The sequence below is a fragment of the Triticum dicoccoides genome, chromosome 3B (assembly GCF_002162155.2).
Source record: "Triticum dicoccoides isolate Atlit2015 ecotype Zavitan chromosome 3B, WEW_v2.0, whole genome shotgun sequence".
NCBI classification, from domain to species: Eukaryota; Viridiplantae; Streptophyta; class Magnoliopsida; order Poales; family Poaceae; genus Triticum; species Triticum dicoccoides.
The window spans coordinates 25,900,992-25,919,260 of NC_041385.1; the positions used below are offsets into that span (position 1 = coordinate 25,900,992).

General features: G+C 45.3%; 1 protein-coding gene across 2 annotated transcripts; it reads left to right on the forward strand.

Annotated features, from left to right (window-relative positions):
* Window positions 1-3,256: 3,256 nt before the first annotated feature.
* Window positions 3,257-5,618, forward strand: LOC119280591. Of its 2 annotated transcripts, none has more exons than XR_005138115.1 (5): window positions 3,257-3,602; window positions 3,701-3,847; window positions 4,296-4,454; window positions 4,544-4,802; window positions 5,267-5,618. XR_005138115.1 is itself a non-coding variant. In XM_037561398.1 (5 exons), the coding sequence occupies exons 2-5, from the start codon at window positions 3,695-3,697 to the stop codon at window positions 5,290-5,292; spliced, it is 597 nt and encodes a 198-aa protein (XP_037417295.1). In that variant the 5' UTR covers window positions 3,257-3,602; window positions 3,688-3,694; the 3' UTR covers window positions 5,293-5,618. The 2 variants fall into 2 exon arrangements, 1 of the variants encoding a protein (XP_037417295.1); XM_037561398.1 differs by having other exon boundaries at window positions 3,688-3,847.
* Window positions 5,619-18,269: the final 12,651 nt, after the last annotated feature.

The following is an 18,269-nucleotide window of genomic DNA, read 5'->3' on the forward strand; positions in this document are numbered from 1 at the left end:
ATCAGCTTTTGGTCATATGATTCAGGAGATTAAATTTCTCTTAAGTGATAGGGTTTTTGTTCCTGTAAAAATTTCTCGTTATCAAAATAGGGTTGCAGATTGCTTAGCGAACTTTAGACGGTGTGGAGATAGCACAACATGCTGGCTGGGGCAAGCTCCTCCGTGTGTCAGTGATTTAGTCGCTGAGGATTGTAACTCTATTATCTTGGAATAAAATCCCTATAACTTCCCGCAAAAAAAAAAACAGAAGATGCAAACTAGAGATGTAAAACCGGCGCGGCTGCTGTTCAACCACTGCACAGCCGCATTTGCACATTTAATTTTCATAATTCTAGCAACAAAATGCATCGTCAACCATAGTTTTAAATCCTACAAACAAAGGTCAATTGTCTCAAACGAAATTGTTGGTCCAACAAATGAAAATACACATAGACATCACTCAATTTGCGTCCTCTCCGTTGTCACTAGTGCCATTATGGATGGTGGTATGATCATCATCAATGGCATCTTTGTCGATGTTTTCTTGCGTTGAAGTCTTGTTGTTGCGAACTCCACCGGAAGCACCTTCATTGGCACCTCCCGTGCCGCTCATGTTGCCAACGAAGCCACCCCACATGCCACTCATCATGTTGCCGCCAAACTCACCTCCCATGCCACTCAACATGTTGTCGCCGAAGCCACCTCCCATGCCACTCATCATGTTGCCGCCGAAGCAGCCTCCCATGCCGCTCATGTTGCCGCCTAAGAGCATCTCCAGCCGTTGTGCCCCTCAGGAGGCTTTTTTTGCCCTCCTGGGGAGGCCCCGGCGAAATTTTTGCTTTGGGGGTGAGGATTTTTCCAGTCGTCGCCCCACCCGAACACCTGCCCAGTCCACGCGCGCGCCGCCCAGGCCACGTCCGCATCGCTCCGGCCACGCCCACGTCGTGCCGTTCGCTAACAGCACGCCCATGCCGCACCGTCCGTCAAGTACGAGCAGGCTCAAAGACACCGGGCAGCGAGAGGATGAGCAAGGAGAGGTACATGGATGACGCGAAGAGCCGAACAGCCGGAGCTACGCGACGATGACGGACTTGCTGTCCAGGGACTCGACGACGGCGCAGCAGTCCGTGCCCAGCCCGTCGTCGGTGGGCATGGGCGCGGCGGAGGCCCTGAACCAGCTGCGCCTGCCAGCGGACCTCGCGGTAGAGCTGTACGAGAGCCTGCAGTTCTTCTCGGCGACGTCGCAGCCGGGGAGCTCGAAGTGGGACGCCTTCTTCACGCCGACCAAGAGCGAGCGTGCGCGCAGCCTCTTCAGCCGCTACTCTAACTACCCCGCGCGCTCCTCCTCCGCCTGGGCACGCGCGCTCCTCCTGCGCCCCGGCCACGCGCGCTCCGGCCACGCCCCCGCCTTGCCAGCCCCAGCCTCGCCAGCTCCGGCCAGCGCCACCGCTCCTCGAGCCCGGCCCGGCACGCGACGAGCAGGGCGGCGACGGCGGCGTGCTGTGAGTAAGGCGGCACGGTGGAGTTGTGTGAGCAGAGGGCGACGGCGAGGAGGCAGAGGCTGGCGTGCGGCGAGGAGGCGGCCGCGACCAGCAGGGGGGCGAGTATGTGGGGAAAGCACGTGGATGGGGACCGGAAGGAAAAGTATGAAGAGACGAGTGGGAGGCTGACAGTGGGCCATTGACATGCAAAATCTTCTCTCTCCGCCCCCAACAACCCCTCGGTGGCCTGGGATCGCCCTGGTACCGCTAGCTCTATTTTTGGTCAAATCCGGCATTTTTTAAGGTCGTGGGGGCGCGAGTGGGGAGTTTTTCGCCCGCCGGCGCTGAAAAAGTGCCTCTGGGGGGCTTCTTGGGGAGCCTAGTGGAGATGCTCTAAGGGCATCTCCAGCCATTGGCCCCCCAGGAGGGGCAAAAAATGTCCGGCGGGACCGGGTACTCGGCCTCGTAAAGGAGGCGAGCCTCGTCTTCATGAAGATGGCGGCGGCCGAAGCCGTTCACCGCCGCGCCGTCGCCTGGGAAGCGCTCGGCCATGGGTGTGAACTGGGGACAGCGAAAGAGAGGAGAGGAGAGGGAGGAACGACGGCGGCGGGAGAGTGTGAGTCGTCGAGTGCGCCGGGGCGCTTCATATATAGGCCAAGGCGCGCGTGTCACCGTGTGTACGCGTGGCGGGTGAGGGAGGGCGAGGGACGCGCGTCGTCTGGTCTTCACTGCGCCGCCCGTGAGGCATCAATGATGCAGGCTGACCGGCGCGGCAGCTTTGGCATTGATTCGCCGCGGGAAACGAGGCGATGAGGACGACGAAGGGCCGAGAAGAGAGCCGTGTCGCTGACGCGGCGGGCCCGTGGCTTTTTCGTGCCAAAACAGTTCGCCCGGCGCCCCCGGGCGCTCCCCAGCGCGCCGGGTTCGGGCTGGGTCCGCCGACGCTGTTTTCGGCCCAAGCCGGCGAAAATCGGACTCCTGGGGGCGCGACTGGGCCGTTTTTTCGGCGCCGGCGCGAAAAAAACGTCTGGGGAGGCCTTCCTGGGGGCGCGGCTGAAGATGCCCTAAGCCACCATCCATGCCACCAAATGCACCATTCATGGCACCACCCATCATATTCATGTACCCGCCCATTCCACCTTCCATTCCTCCTCCAATTCCATCCCCCATTCCTCCCATGGCAGCTCCCATTCCTCCTCCCATGATGCTTCTCATGAGCATTTGCTTCGACCCAGTCCTCGAGGCGACACGTTAATGGATGATCCGTGGGGACTGGGCACTAGGCGATGGGGTATAAACTACCTCTCTGTCGCGTTCCTCTGCTCTCCAACCTATAATGGAGATGGCCAAGGGAGGGCTCCCTTCTGCATAATTCTGCTCGTGCGCGAACAAGTAACCAGTTGAGTGCTTCAGAGCGAACTCGCCGAGCACGGCATGCCGTCGACGAGGCCCGGCAAACTAATTGGAAAGGGGCAATGCATGTCACTCGAAAAAGTCATGTTCAATTGGTTCAATTTGGAACATTCGGCCTATGGTAGTTTGACATTTTTATGGAAGGGAAGGATAAAAACATCGTGGTCAATGATCACAAGACTTGGTGTCAGTGGTGGAAACAGGCCCAAGGCACCAAAGCACTGGAATCATTCAAAAACTGTGGCATTCTTGCTACCGATTGACACTGTTCATCAAGTATACGTCATAGTACTATATTTATACACGTACGCAATAAAATTGTTCTTGTATTTCAAAATAAATGTCCGTGTCTTTGAGAAACAAAAAGTATTCATGACCCGGAGGGCGAAGAAGACGAGGCACGCCATGATGTTGAATCGTGGGTCCAGTATGCTGTCTCGTGCCGTGTGTCGGTGCTTCGAGTTCTAAACGAGGATGCTGATTATCCTCGTTTGGAGATATCCAACAGCAGTATCATCTCCAAGGACTTGACAAGGCTAGAGCTTTATCATCTGGCATTTGGCGCAAGCCGTCTAGATCTTATCAGCTGCGAGGCACTAGAGGTGTTAGAGATAGATGGTTGTTCTATCAACATTGGGGATAACTTACCCAAATCTTTACGGCATCTGAAAATCAGAGATTCGGATCTTTATTCCATGCAAACACCACGGAATTGCCTTTCTGCTCCAGGTCTGCTTACCTTTGAACTAGCTGACTGTATGGAGTGGACTCCGCTTCTTGAGAGCCTGCCATCATTGGTGACATCATTTGTCAGGATTAACATGCAGTGTAAAGATGCTTGTACTCATATTAAGTACCTTGCGGATTGTGGTGATGAGTCATGTCAAGGATGCTATGGTGAAGAGGATCATTGTCTACTTCTTGAAGGTTTGGCGGGCGCTACAAATTTAGAGCTGATAAGTCAATATTCTGTGGTATGTTTGCTCTTTCTCTAACTCCTTGTGTTTGTTGCCATCCAACATTTTGCATCCCTCTATGATGTTAAACTTGTCCCTAATTTCCAGTTGCATGTTTTCCACGAATCCATTCTTTTTAGTCATTATGTTCTTATGCGGACACCTCCTATACCTGGCCTGTGAAGATGTCAGTACATTTTCCATGTATATTGATAGTTGATACTTCTGACCTCGTGCTATACAGAAGCATATGATTAAGATAATTTTGCAAGCCATTTTAGTTTACACGACAATTTATACGGTATGGCTCAATATATACTTGTAAAATCGTATTGTGTATCTCTATCTGCTCACTGTTGATTACTTGAAATAAGAACCCAAGAAATCTTATTCAACTCAGTGTTACTGAATCATGTCTTCTCAAGTTCTAACTTTAATTTTTTTAATTCTCTGTTTCGTTGTTAAGATTTTCAGAAAAGACTTGAAATGGTGCCCTATGTTTAGCAAGCTAAAAACAGTGTTGCTCAATGAATGGTGTTTGACTGCAAACTTCACTGGACTACTTTACTTTCTTCAGCACGCACCAATTCTAGAAAAGCTTACCCTTCAACTTCCATCTTGCAAGGTATATGTTTTTTCATATATGATAGCTTTTGTCGCTGAAGCTAACATGTACAGCTGATTCATCTAAGTAAAATCATATGTTTTGGACAGGATTTTGACATTGGATCAAATGGAAGCTACAGCCCAGCGGAATATTTCTTGGTGTCAAAGCATCTCAAGGTAGTTGAAATCCATTGTAGCAAGGAGGATGAATGGACTTGTCAAATTGTGAACATCCTTGGCACTCATGGAGTAACTTCTGTACGGAACAGGGAGGATGAATGGATTTGTCAAATTGTGAACATCCTTGGTATTCATGGAGTAACTTCTGCGCAAATTAGCATCAAACATGATTCTCGGAATTCTTTCAGTAAGTAACTAATACTACAATTTGCTGATGTTTATGTAGTCTGCATGTGTCATCAGAATCAAAAAGTAAACCTGATGGACATTAAACTATTTGGTAAATTGAGAGATTAAAAAGTCTACTAGAATGGTGTATGATATCCACTTTACATATTTTATTGAAAATGTGATTTGGCCAAAGCGAGTGACATATTTTTACTGAAAATGGGATTAGGCCAAAGCAAGTGAAAAAAGGAAAATAGGCAAATAAACAATGTGAGATATTTGTTCACTGTTTAGTTGAAATGGATCATTTAATGGCTCATCTTTCCAGTATCTGTATAGTGAGATCAATTTGTATGTTGGCCCACTGTTCCAAAACAATTTCTTATGCAATATTTGCTTGACATTAGTGCCGGTTGCTGTAGACCTTCTCATGTTTTAGTCTGCACTTTCATTTTCTCATTGTGCTCTCTATGGTTGTCACAGGGTTCAGTTTCCAGCAGACGAAGTAGATCAGATGGTCTACTGTTCCTGGTTATTCAGGCTTCGATGTCCCTGAATTAATGTTCCCAGCATGAGGTTGCTACGTGTAATCTATCTGGATCGTGCGCTTGTCCCTGATCCATTCATGTGCAGGATGAACGCCCGTCGGGACGCAATTTGAATAGGTTCAAATGTCGCTGCAGTAATGTTGCACTTTTGGTCGGTGTCGGGCCTCAACTGATTTACCTGTTGAAGGCCTATGATCTATTTATATGTTTCAGCAAAGCAACCTGTATGTCTAGCTTAACTTGTGTAAAATGGTACCTGTTCTGTTATATGGAGTAAAACATTTATGACGCCAGGAATACTGCTTTAGTCTTTTTGTTGTTATTAGTTGGTTTCTTCACGTCACATGTTTGGCACTCTGCACTTGCTAAGCATGCTTGTTTGTCATTCTGCTAGATCGGTTCTTCGAGACCTGAATGAGATAGATCTGCATGCCATCAGCTATATATAAGTAGTTCAACACTTCAATTTGTGGCCTCTATAATACCCAACTGCATTTAGTATGGCTTCAATCTGTTACTCCTAAAAGTTATGTTGCTGGTCGTGTCTTGCTTTTGGAGTAACAACCTGCTATGTTGCAACTTGGCTGACTTTCAGGGTAAGATATCAACGTAGCAAAAGAGATGAGAAACTAAGTAATTGAATGATGGCACAATTTGATTTCTTGTAAAGGCACAGTTGTATTCTTCTTCTGCAAGCTAATGGAAAGGCGAGATGCATGGGACCTGAAAAAGGTTACGTTTGAATGGTTGAAGTAGGATCCTTTCTTTTGAGATTTTCAGCTTGGGTCTTGTTCACAGGCAGCAGAGCACACTTTGTTATATTTTTCTTGTTCTGCTATTGGGTGCAGAAGAGAGTTAACTAATGCAAATGTGCCATTGATGGTACTGCTGCTGCTGTCTATGCAGCCAGGGCCAGGCTCACCCTTAAGAGACACTCTAGAGTCTAATGTAAGCGTCCATGCTACTGGCTTTACTGAAATCTCTCATGATGGACCTTTTTTATGATGATTTCAGTCAGAGATTTTGCAAAGACCTCACTCGACTGCCCCTAAGAGCAAGTTGAAGCTGGTGTATTAGAATTTTATCAATGGCAGTTTTAAATATGATGCGAGGATACACAACTATTATTCAAAATCTGATGTATATTTACGCCGCTCATAATTTGAGCTAGATTATTTAGAACTTGTAGGCTAACTTTTTAATTAATATCGTTTAGGCTCACTTGTTGTAGACTATTTTTTATTTAGTAATTTTTAGGATATAGTTCTTTTTATACATTGAATAAGAACATCATCGACCTCTGCAATGGCTCCCGCAAGAAGAAATTTTGTTACTGATCCAGGTACACATACATTACTAAGAAAACATAATAGTTTAAGGTTAACTGTTACTAATTGCCTAAAGTAGAGGATATGATGCTACTGAGGCGGGTACATATTACTAAGAAAACATAATAGCTGAAGGCTAATCAATAACTGCTAATTGTTTTGGGCTTACATCTCACCATTTTTGAGTTGCATCTCATCTAGTTGTTGTCTCAGTGATCCATCATAGTACTGGAGCAACTTGCTACGTGATTCATTACGAGATCGACACATATCCATGTAAGGCAAGAGACTCCCTTTTGCATGTATGTATACATAATGTCAGCAATGAGATTTGTATGTCAAATTGCTAACGGGGGGAGATTTTCTATCATACCTTGTTTCCACAGTCGGCGCTGATGAAAACCTCTCGTTTTGGATTCATCGGTGTGTAAGAGGTTCTCTTAGCAAGAGAGCGTTGGCTGCCGTAAAGAAACATGGGTGGGCTCACCGGATACTGGGGGACTTCGCCGCTGGTTGTAAATAAATCTAGGAATAATAAATGCGAGCACCAGGACTTGAACCCTGGTGGGCTGGGGATACCACAGTCCCTCTAACCATCCAATCATAGGTTGGTTCGTGCCCATGTCCAAATGTTATATGCAAACATTTTGGGGGAAAAGTCCAACAATTTCGACATGCGCAAAAAAAATGTTTTTTTAACACAGTACAGACGCAAGTGCTCAACTGATCATACATACGCGCATACACTCACCCCTATGGACACACACGCACACCCTACTATGAGCATCTTCGATAGACTAAGCGGGCATATCGTCTTGATATTTACGAAGTCACTATATGCGCCTCGAAGTCGACGGGAACGTCTCCTCCCACTGAAAGGCATCGCCGGAAATCCTGAAATAAATCCTGAAATAATGTGAGAAAAAAAGGTTGAGTGACATTTTTATGTCATTTTTAGAGCAGTGAACTTTTTTTTTTCCGTCGTGCAACAGAGCTATTTCATTGCACAGGAAAATTGTCAAACATGATTTGAACACTAACAAGAACATGCACATAGAATTTTGTAAGTTTGTTTGTTATTTATTTTGAGTATACCATTCATCACAGGAGTATATGGCCCCGAGGCCCAAAACGCCAAAAAAAATTGAAGAGTTGGAAGAAAAGATTTGCTTTGTCGGGTGCTCACTGTTCTCAGCAGCAGGCCGGGTCTGTTTTTCTTTGACATGCACGTTTTCACGTATGAATGCTCTCGCATTCTCAAAAAAAGAAAAAGAAAAACGTATGAATGCTCGCCGTCTCGTTTCCGATCCGTTGCTCGAGGCAACACATTAATGGGCGATTCATGAGGACTGGGCATTTCATAGAATTTTGCGAGTTTGTTTGTTATTTATTTGATTTTTTAGAAGTTTGAATTTATTATTTACCCCAAGAGTATATGGTCCGGAGGCCCAATGCACATCGAAGAGTTGGAAGAAAATATTTGCTTTGTCAGGCGCTCACTGGCTTTTCTGGACATGCACGTTCTTACGTTGGGCTTAGAGCATGGTTAATAAAAGAGGCAGCAGCCGGCTCTATAGCCATGTCCATGTCATCTATAGTCTTCATAAAGTCAAGACCATATAATAGGATAGCTATAGGTTGGCTGATGGATTGGATTTAACAATTAATATTTGCATGCTGGGATTGGGGGGAAAGGCAGAGCGCCAGTTTACAGCTAGCAGCTCTGGCTGCAAGCGAGCTACTGTGCCTCGTATCTTGCGTACAGGCGGGCGACTACTCAAGCGCCGGCTCTGCTTTCTCTCCTCACTTCTCTCTCTTCCACCTAGGATTTTTATGACATGGCAAGTCTTATAGCCTGCTGAGTAGGACTTATTATACTTGCTCTTAGTAGTTGTGTTCTCACGTATGAATGCTCTCTTTGCCTAAAAAAACGTATGAATGCTCTCTCCTTCCGCTGCTCGTCGTCTCGTCTTCCAATCCCTTCGCGTTGCTCGAGGCGACTGCATTAATGGAGGAATGCGTGGGGACTGAGGACTAGACCTTGTGTTATAAACTGCCTCTCCGTCGTCTTCCTCTGCCCTCAAGCCGAGAACGGAGATGGCCTAGGGAGGGCTCCCTTCTGTAACTCTGTGCGCTCGTGCCCGGTCGAGTGGTTCCGTGCGAACTCACTGAACCACGGTGTGCCGTCGACGAGGCCCGGCGGCTAGAGGTACGTGAGGTTATTTTTTTCATCTTCTTAGCTGATGGCGATCTTGCTTACTACGCGTTCATCTCCTCGGCAGCCGCGGCGCGAGCCACCTGTTCGACGGAATGGCTGGCAGCAAGAAGGTGGCTGCGGCCGGCGGCAAGGACCGCTTCGAGGACCTCCCGGAGCATGTGCTCGAGCTGCTGCTGTTGTTCCTGGACGCGCGAGATGTCGTGAGGACGTCCGTGCTCGCTCGCCGCTGGCGCGACCTCTGGAAGTCGGTGCCGGTCCTGCGCTTCCGTCCTTCTTCCAAGTTCGGATGTGCTGAGAACTTCAACAATATTGTGAATATGGTGCTCGAGTGCCGTGATCAGACCTCACCTCTTCGTGAATGCCATGTCCATTCATATCTGGATGGTGAAGAAGACGAGACACACCGTGATGTTGAATCGTGGGTACAGTATGCTGTCTCATGCCAAGTGTCGGTGCTTCGAGTTCTGATGTGGGGTGATTATCATTGTAATTTGGGGCTATCCAACGACAGCGTCATCTCCGAGCACTTGACAAAGCTAGAGCTTTATGGTGTGGACTTTGAGGAAAGCCCTCTAGATCTTTTGAGCTGTCAGGCACTAGAGGTTCTACATATAGATGGTTGTTGTCTCAACCCTGGGGGTATCTTACCCAAATCTTTACGACATCTGAAAATCGTACATTCAATCCTTCTTTCCATGCATACGCCACGGAATTGTCTTTCTGCTCCAGGCCTGGTCACCTTTGAACTACAGCACTGTGAAGAGTGGACTCCGATTCTTGAGAGCATGCCATTATTGGCAACATCATCTATCATTATTGGCTTTGAATGCAAAGATAATTGTGATAATTTTAAGTACCTTGGGAATTGCGGTGTTGAGCCATGTGAAGGATGCTATGTAGAAGATGATTGCTCTGTGCTTCTTGAAGGTATGTCGGGCGCTACGAATTTAACGCTGATAAGCAAATATTCTATGGTATGTTTTATCTTTTACTAACGCCTTGTTTTGATTGCCATCCAACATCATCCTTGTATCAAATATCAATGAATAATCAAAGTATGAATGTATCCAGTTAAATGTTTTTCATGAATCCACTCTTTCTTGTCATCATCTTTCTATGCAGACATCTCCTAGAATAGGGTTTTGAAGATGAGAGTTCATTACAGTTTATTGATGGTTGATAGCCATTTTAGTTTATGCAACACTTTAGACAGTATGGGTTAATATACATTCCTTGTTTGAGCAAACCAAACACTTGTAAAATCTGGTTCGTGTTTCTCTCTATCTGCTCATAATTAGTTACTTGAGATCAAAGCTCAAGAGGTCTTATTCAACTCATCATTATTGACTCATGTCTCCTAAAGTTATAACTTTAATTGTTTTTTAATTATCTACATTTTGTTAAGATTTTCAGAAAGGACTTAAAATGGCGCCCTGTGTTTAGCAAGCTAAAAACTGTGTTGCTCAATGAATGGTGTCTGACTGCAAACTTCACTGGACTACTTCACTTTCTTCAACACTCGCCAAATTTAGAAAAGCCCGCCCTTCATCTTCAAAATCACAGGGTATATGTTTTTTCATATATGATAGCTTTATACTTGAAGGTACCCTGTACAGCTGATTCATTTGTGTAAAATGTTATGTTTGTGACAGAAGTTTGACATTGAATCAAGTGAAAGCTACAACCCATCAGAATATTTCTTGGTGTCGAAGCATCTCAAGGTAGTTGAAATCCATTGTTGCAGGGAAGATAAAATGATCTGTCAAATTGTGAAGATCCTTTGTACTCATGGAGTGACTCCTGCACAAATCAACATCAAACCTTTTTAGTATCCCTGTAAGTAGCTATTTTACAATTCACCAATGTTTATGTAGTCTGCATGTGTTAGTGGAATCAAATACTGAACCTTAAATTATATTTAAATTTTGAAAAGTAGACGTTGAACTGTTTGTATGTTTAGGAATGAAAAAACTCAATTAGAATGTTATATCATCTCCACTTTACATATGCTACTGAAAATTCCATTAGGCCAAAGTAAGTGGAAAAGTTAAAATAAGCACATAACAATTTGAGGTATTTTCACTATTTAGGTGAAATTAATCATTTAATAGCACATCCTTCCCATATCTGCATAACGAGATCAAGTTGTATGTTCACCCAATCTTCCAAAACAATTTCTTATACAGTATTAGCTGCACTTCAGTGCCGCTTGCTATCTGATCGTACCTTCTCTTGTTTTAATCTGCACTTCACGTGCTCACTGTGTGTTTTATTATTTGTGCAGACTTCAGTTTCGAGCGGAGGGAGCTGGATGACTAAATCAGATGGTTTGCTATTCCTGGTTATTCAGACTTCCATGTGCCTGAATTAATCTTGGTAGCATCAGGTTGCTGTGTTTTGGCTATCTGGACCGTGCGCTTGTCCCTTTTCCATTCATATGAAGTCATGTTGCACGTTTACCCATTTACTGAACTCCTTGTCAGGCCTCAACTGGTTTACATTTTGAAGGCCTATGTTCTATTTATTTGTTTCAGAAACCTGTGCATCTAGTTGAACTTATAAATCATTGTCCCTGTTCTTTTATAGTTAGTAGCTTCCATGACGCCCTGACGTTTCAGTTTTGTTGTTGTTGTGGTGGTGGTGGTGGCGGTGGTAGTGGTGATGACATAAAACACATCTAGTTCGTTGCTTCGCTTACACATCTTTGGTTTTCCGCACTTGCTAACCATGTTTTATTTTTCCTAATTGTGTTCATTCAGTTACACGAGACCTGACTGAGATTGATGTGCATGCCATTAGCTATACATAAGTAGTTCAACACTTCCATTATAACACCAAGGTAGCATTAGTCTACATTTTCTGTTAGCAATGGTCAATGCAAGCTATGTTGCTTGTTGTGGCTTGCTTTTGGAGTAACAACCTGGTGTGTTGAAACTTGTCTGACTTTCTTGGTGGGTCAAGCATGTCATGGAATAGAATTATTCCTTTCCTGGGAAGATATTAGCGTAAGAAAAAGATGAGAAAAGGAAGAATTGAATGGCGACACAATTCAATTTCTTGGAACATGTTGTATTCTTCTGCAAACAAATGGAAGGGGGGCTATGCATGTGACTCGCAAAAGGTCATGTTTAAATGGTTGAATTAGGATCCTTCGGGCTGTCTCCTACTTCTCATGTCGGTCATCGCCAACCCTGATGTCGGCTTTGCCCTCCACCTCTAGGCCGTATCCGGCTACTCCCCCGACCCTGTCATCATGCCAGTGAGCCAGTCGCCCGAGCTCTTCTACGCCCGTCCTTTCTTTTGCGATTTTCAACTCTGGTCTTGTTCCGAGCACACTTCGGTGTATTTTTGTTGAGTATTGAACACTGGAAGTTATGTTCTGTTGGTAAATTGTCGGAACTGGCAGACAAGAATCTCTTGTTCCAAACAAGAAGACAATAATCTGGCTGTATTCATATTTTTCTTGCTCGCTCTGCTATTGGGTGCAGAAGAGAGTTAACTAAGGAAAGTATCCTTTTGAGCTCGAGCTCATTTGAGCCCGGATGAACAGTAAATTCATAAAAAAATTCAAAAGAGTTCAAAAAAAATCTGATTTTTTTTGTGGTGTACTTTGGCAAATTTTCATCATGAGATCACATTCTTGGAAGGCGTGGCAAAAAAATAAAAAAACAGTGTCAAGTAGCATTTTCAAAACATCGTTTTTTTGTCACGTATATGCAGCCAGGCTCACCCTCAAGAAGACACTCTAGAGCACTACACTGGCTTCGATGAATCACAGCTAATGTAAGCATCCACGCTACTGGCTTTACTGAAATTTCTCGTCATGGACCTTTTCTGTAATGATTTCAGTCGAGATTTCGCAAAGACCTCACGCTCGACTGCCCCTAATTAAAGAGCAAGTTGAAGGTGGTGTATTACGATTGCACAGATGACTACTAGTATTAGGATTTCGTGGTCAGTCCCTGCGACACACCTTTGTCTTGGTGTATAACTGTATATACATGTGTCTTCTGTTCTTCATAATTTGAGCCAGATGATTTAGATCATTGTGCACTAGCAGAAAATACAAGATGCAAGTGTTTGATGTATATGTCAGATGTGATATTATAAACAACTGTTTTTCAGATTGAAGTTTGCAGATTCCACAGCAAATACTTGTGAGTATTATGTCCAAAAATGTCACGGCCTGCTAACGCCCTGGCTTCTCTCTATTAAAAAAAGGACCCCGATAATTGCCACACGTGTGGTGTATCGGGTGGTTGTGCCGCACGTCCTGTGTGGCACGGAGACGACCCCGCCCACACGACCGTGTCTGGGCGCGCGCAGCCACAGCCCGCACGTCCGGTGCAGCGCGATCGCCCCGCACGAGCGCGTCCGAGCGAGCGAGCACGCGGCCCGCACGACCCGTCTCGGCCGTCGCCCCTCCCCGCCTGCGAGTCACACGCCCCGCGTGTCAGTAACCACGCATCCCGCCGCGATTGCCATGGTCCGGACCCTCTTCAGTTGCCATGTTGCTCAACTACAGTTGCCATGTTGCTGAACTACAGTTGCCATGTCGGACAACTACAGTTGCCATGGTTGCTCAACTGCAGTTGTCATCTTAGGTCAAGTGTCGGATGCCATTTTTGGGCAACTGCAGCTATTGCCATGTCGGACAACTACAATTATCATGATTTGGAAAACTTTAAGAGTTGCCACCTACTAACAATGGACAGTTGCCATGTAGCACTAAAAAACATGGCAAAAAACATGTTGCGGGTAAAAACCAAGCTTTACTCATTCAAACTCCACAGTTTGTGGAATACAAAACGGATCGTGCGGGACTGACATCCACAAATGCCGCCCTTGATCCAGCGATTGAGCAAACTTGGCTAATCTATCGGCGTCGTGATTTGCCGCTCTACTTTCAAACATGAAATTACAATTAAAATTTAAAGCTTTATTTCCGTGATAATAGCTCCATATCTTGCGCTGCTTCCACCCTGAATATCGCATACGACCTGCTTGGAATCGGATGCGATGATGAAGCTCTGAAGATGAAGATCCATTGCTAGTGCAAGGCCCTCTCTGCATGCCAGTGCCTCCAAAGTAGCCACATCAATGATCCCATTGACTACCAACGCAGAGCTGCCAAGGAAGTCCCATGTACTGTCTCGACATACTGCCGCCGATGCTCCCCTTTTTTGCACTTTCGAAACTGCAGCATCTACATGTATTTTTGCATACCCTGGAGGGGGTGCTTTTGCCTTTACCACTTTAGGTTTTGCTGCAGCCTGTGCCTTCTCCATTTGAACTGGTAAAAGGTCGAGCTCAAGGATGAACCTGGAGATGAACTGGTGAGTTGCGGCCGGACTTTGGAATATTTGTTCGTGAATTGCCTTCCTTCTTGCCCACCATATAGCCCAAAGTGTCACAGATAAACGGATAAAAGCTCCATGGGATAAAGAATCAATCATGGCAAACAACCACTGTTTTGCAGGCGGTTCCGTCGTCGCACAGAGATGTTCAGCTAGCTCTCCATCAACCAATGCCCAAATACAACGGGACATCGAGCACTCCAGAAGAGAGTGTCGCCAAGAATCTGGGGCTCCGCAAAGCCCACACGCACTTGAGGTAGCCATATTTCTGTGCGCTCGGACATCCTTGGTAGGAATGGATTGCTTGGCCAACCTCCAGAGAAACATTCTGATCTTGCCTGGCACACGGATCTTCCACAACTTCTTCCATGAATCAGCCTCTCTATCTGAGCTAGAAGATCCCGCTGTCCCATCCAGCCATGCTCCTCTTCTGTATTTTGTTTCTACCATCATCCTGTAAGCCGATCTTACCGAGAAACAACCGTTCTTCTCGAAGAACCATGTCCATGTATCTGGAATATTGCTAGTGCATACCGGTATCTCCAAGATCGTTGTTATATCAATCGGGAGGCAAACTTCCTGCAACCTTGCTATGTTCCACATAGCCGAGGTGGCATCAATGAGTTCGGCTACCATCTGTGGCGGATTATCTGTTCTGGCTCCAAAAGGCCGCATCATCTCCTTCCTTGGGATCCAGTTCTCATTCCATATATTGGTCATGTTGCCATTACCAATAGTCCTGATCAATCCTTGTTTCAAAACGCCGCGTCCTTCCACCATAGATCCCCATACCTGGCTCGGGTGGCTGCCTAGCTCGGCTGAAAGGATGGATGACTCAGGAAAATAGATGCTTTTGAGAATTCGGGCACTTAATGACTCCGGATACACAAGGATCCTCCAAGCCTGCTTTGCCAAGAGTGCCAAGTTAAACAATTCGAAATCCTTGAATCCCAAACCTCCCATATGCTTTGGTTGTGTCATCGCCTCCCACGAGACCCAGTTGGGTTTGCGTTTTCCATCTTTGCTGCCCCACCAAAACTTCCTGATTAGCATATTTAGATGTTCACACAATCCCCTGGGAACTTGAAACATGACATAGAGAAAACAGGAACCGCTTGTGCAACTGACTTGACTAACACTTCCTTGCCTGCCGTTGGCATCGTTTTTTCAATCCAGCCCTACACTTTACTCCACAAATAATCCTTCAAATACTGGAATGCACCATTCTTAGGGGATCCCACATCAGATGGCATCCCTAGATATTTAGCACTTAGGGATTCATTTGGGACTTAGAGCAAAGCTTTTACCTCCTGTTTTGTACTTTCAGGACACTTTTTACTAAAGAAAATGGATGACTTCTCATGGTTAATCCTCTGTCCCAAAGCCTGATAGTATGTGTTCAACAACCGGTTTACCTCATTCGCCCCATCTGCACTGGCCTTGAAAAACAGCAGGCTGTCATCAGCGAATAATAAGTGGTTAACTGGTGGTGCCGAAGTCGCCACCTGAATCCCACCTATGTTGGATGACTCGTCAATAGTTTTTAGGAGGCACGAAAGGCCCTCTGCTGCAATCAAGAATAGGTATGGAGAAATAGGATCTCCCTGTCGAATTCCACGAGAAGGACTGAACTCATCTAACTTATTGCCATTAAAGAGAGCTGAGAATTTCACAGAACGTATCATACTCATGACTATGTTGACCCATCGTTCTGTAAATCCCAATTTCAACATTATTCCTTGGAGATAGTCCCACTCAACTCTGTCATATGCCTTCATAATGTCCAGTTTGAGCGCACAATGACTGTTTCTCTTTGATCTATTACGCTTCATAAAATGAAGGCACTCATAAGCGGTGATTATATTGTCTGTTATCAACCTGCCCGGAACAAATGCTGATTGTTCCTCTGAAATGATATCAGGAAGCACCAACTTGAGCCTGTTTGATATGACCTTGGACGCTATTTTGTAGAGCACATTACAAAGAGAAATTGGTCTAAACTGTGTCAGCGAAGTAGGGTTCTTTACCTTCGGTATGAGGACCAAGATGGTATTATTTATGCACTATGCTGACTCAATCCCATTTGTAATGCGAAGAACAATATCTGTCACCTCTGACCCACAAATATCCCAATGTCGCTGGAAAAATTGTGCTAGAAAACCATCCGGGCCTGGCGCCTTTGCGGGAAACATCTGAAAAAGCGCCACTTTGACTTTCTCCTTTGTATATTCTGCTTCAAGGATCTGGTTCATAGCTGGTGTTACCTTTTGGGGTACTGAGTCTAGCACCCGATGCATATCATGTGTTCCTTCCGATGAATACAAGGAGCTGTAAAAATTTGTAGCATGTTCCTCCATCTCGGAAACATCCTCAGTCACCCTCCCATCTGGCAAACTAAGAGCCTTGATCTGGTTCTTCTTTCTCCTTCTACTTGCCCTTAGATGAAAGAAGTAGGTGTTTTTGTCGCCATGTATCAGCCACTCGACACGTGCCCTTTGGCGCCAGAGTATTTCCTCCCTGTTGAAAAGCTCCACAAGCCGGTCACATATTTTCACCTCTGCATGTGAGGGTTCGATTCTCCCTGGGGTTGAGCGCAAAATCGCCAGTTGGTTCTGCAGGTTTCGGATCTCGCGCCTGACATTCCCAAAAACATTGCGATCCCATGCAGATAGATCCTCTAAAAGCGACCCTAATTTTTCTTTAATCCCTTGCACTGTTCCCTCCTGGTTCTGCCCCCAACTGTGCGCCACTGTTGCCGCAAGATTCTCATGCGATTCCCACATTACTTCATATTTAAATGGTCGGGGTCCACTTGTGCATGCATGCACGTCGATCAAACTGAGCACCAAGGGGGCATGATCAGAAGAAGCAGTTGTTTCATGACACAATTCAGCTTGTGGCATTGCCAGCGCCCAATCAGCCGAGGCCACACATCTATCCAACCTAACCCGAGTGAAAGTCCCTCCTGCCATCTTCTTCTCGAAAGTCCACGGGTTCCCCTTCACTAGTAGAAAAAGGGTCAAATGTAAAGCACATTAGTGCCGGTTTGTAAAAAAACCGCCACTAATGTGATCAATAGTGCCGGTTCGTGGCTGCGATCAATAGTACCGGTTCGTGTTGAGCCTTTAGTACCGGTTCGTGCCACGAACCGGTACTAATGGGGTAGTGGCAGGCTGGCGTCAGGCCGGGTCCCCACGAGCCCCTTTAGTACCGGTTTGTGTTACCAACCGGTACTAAAGGTGGCACGAACCGGTACTAAAGGAGACAAACCTTTAGTACCGGTTCGTGCCACGAACCGGTACTAAATGGGCCAATTTTCAAACTCTACCCCCCCTTATCGCCATTTTAGTTTTGAAAAAATCAAAAGAAAATGATAAAAACTTTAAAAAATAAAATCCTTCGAGAAGTAGTTATATTACTATATCTACTAGTTAGGAAAATTTGAAAACTTAAATTTGGACATGTTTTGCAAAAAGTGTAGGGAAAATGTAAAACGGCTATAACTTTTGCATACGATGTCGGAAAAAAACGTATAATATATCAAAAAATTCAGCACAGAAATCCGCATCCGATGGAGACAGCCTACGGCTAGTTTGGAATTTTTTAGAATCCTCAAATTCGAAAAGGAAAAAAAGATATGGTCAAATTTCAGTTTTTTTAAAAAAATTTGGTTAAATTTGGTCAAACTACTTATTCAAGAAGTATTAATGTTACTACATAATTATTCAAGAATATTAGTGTTACTAAATAATTATTTCAATTTTTTGAATTTTGGTCAAACTATGGTCAAACTTATTCAAGAAATATTGCGTTACTAAATAATTACTGTTTTTTTAGAATAATAGTTTCAAACTCAAACGGTGAAATGTGTGACTTCATGCTCAAGCTAAACTCCTGAGGGTTAATAGGATTGACATCTTACTATTGTTAGGAAAACAACAAGTGCAGACTCGGAAACGAAGGAGAATAGAACCCGAAAGTAAGCGTGCTCGGGCTGGAGTAGTGAGAGGGATGGGTGACCGGTCGGGAAGTTAG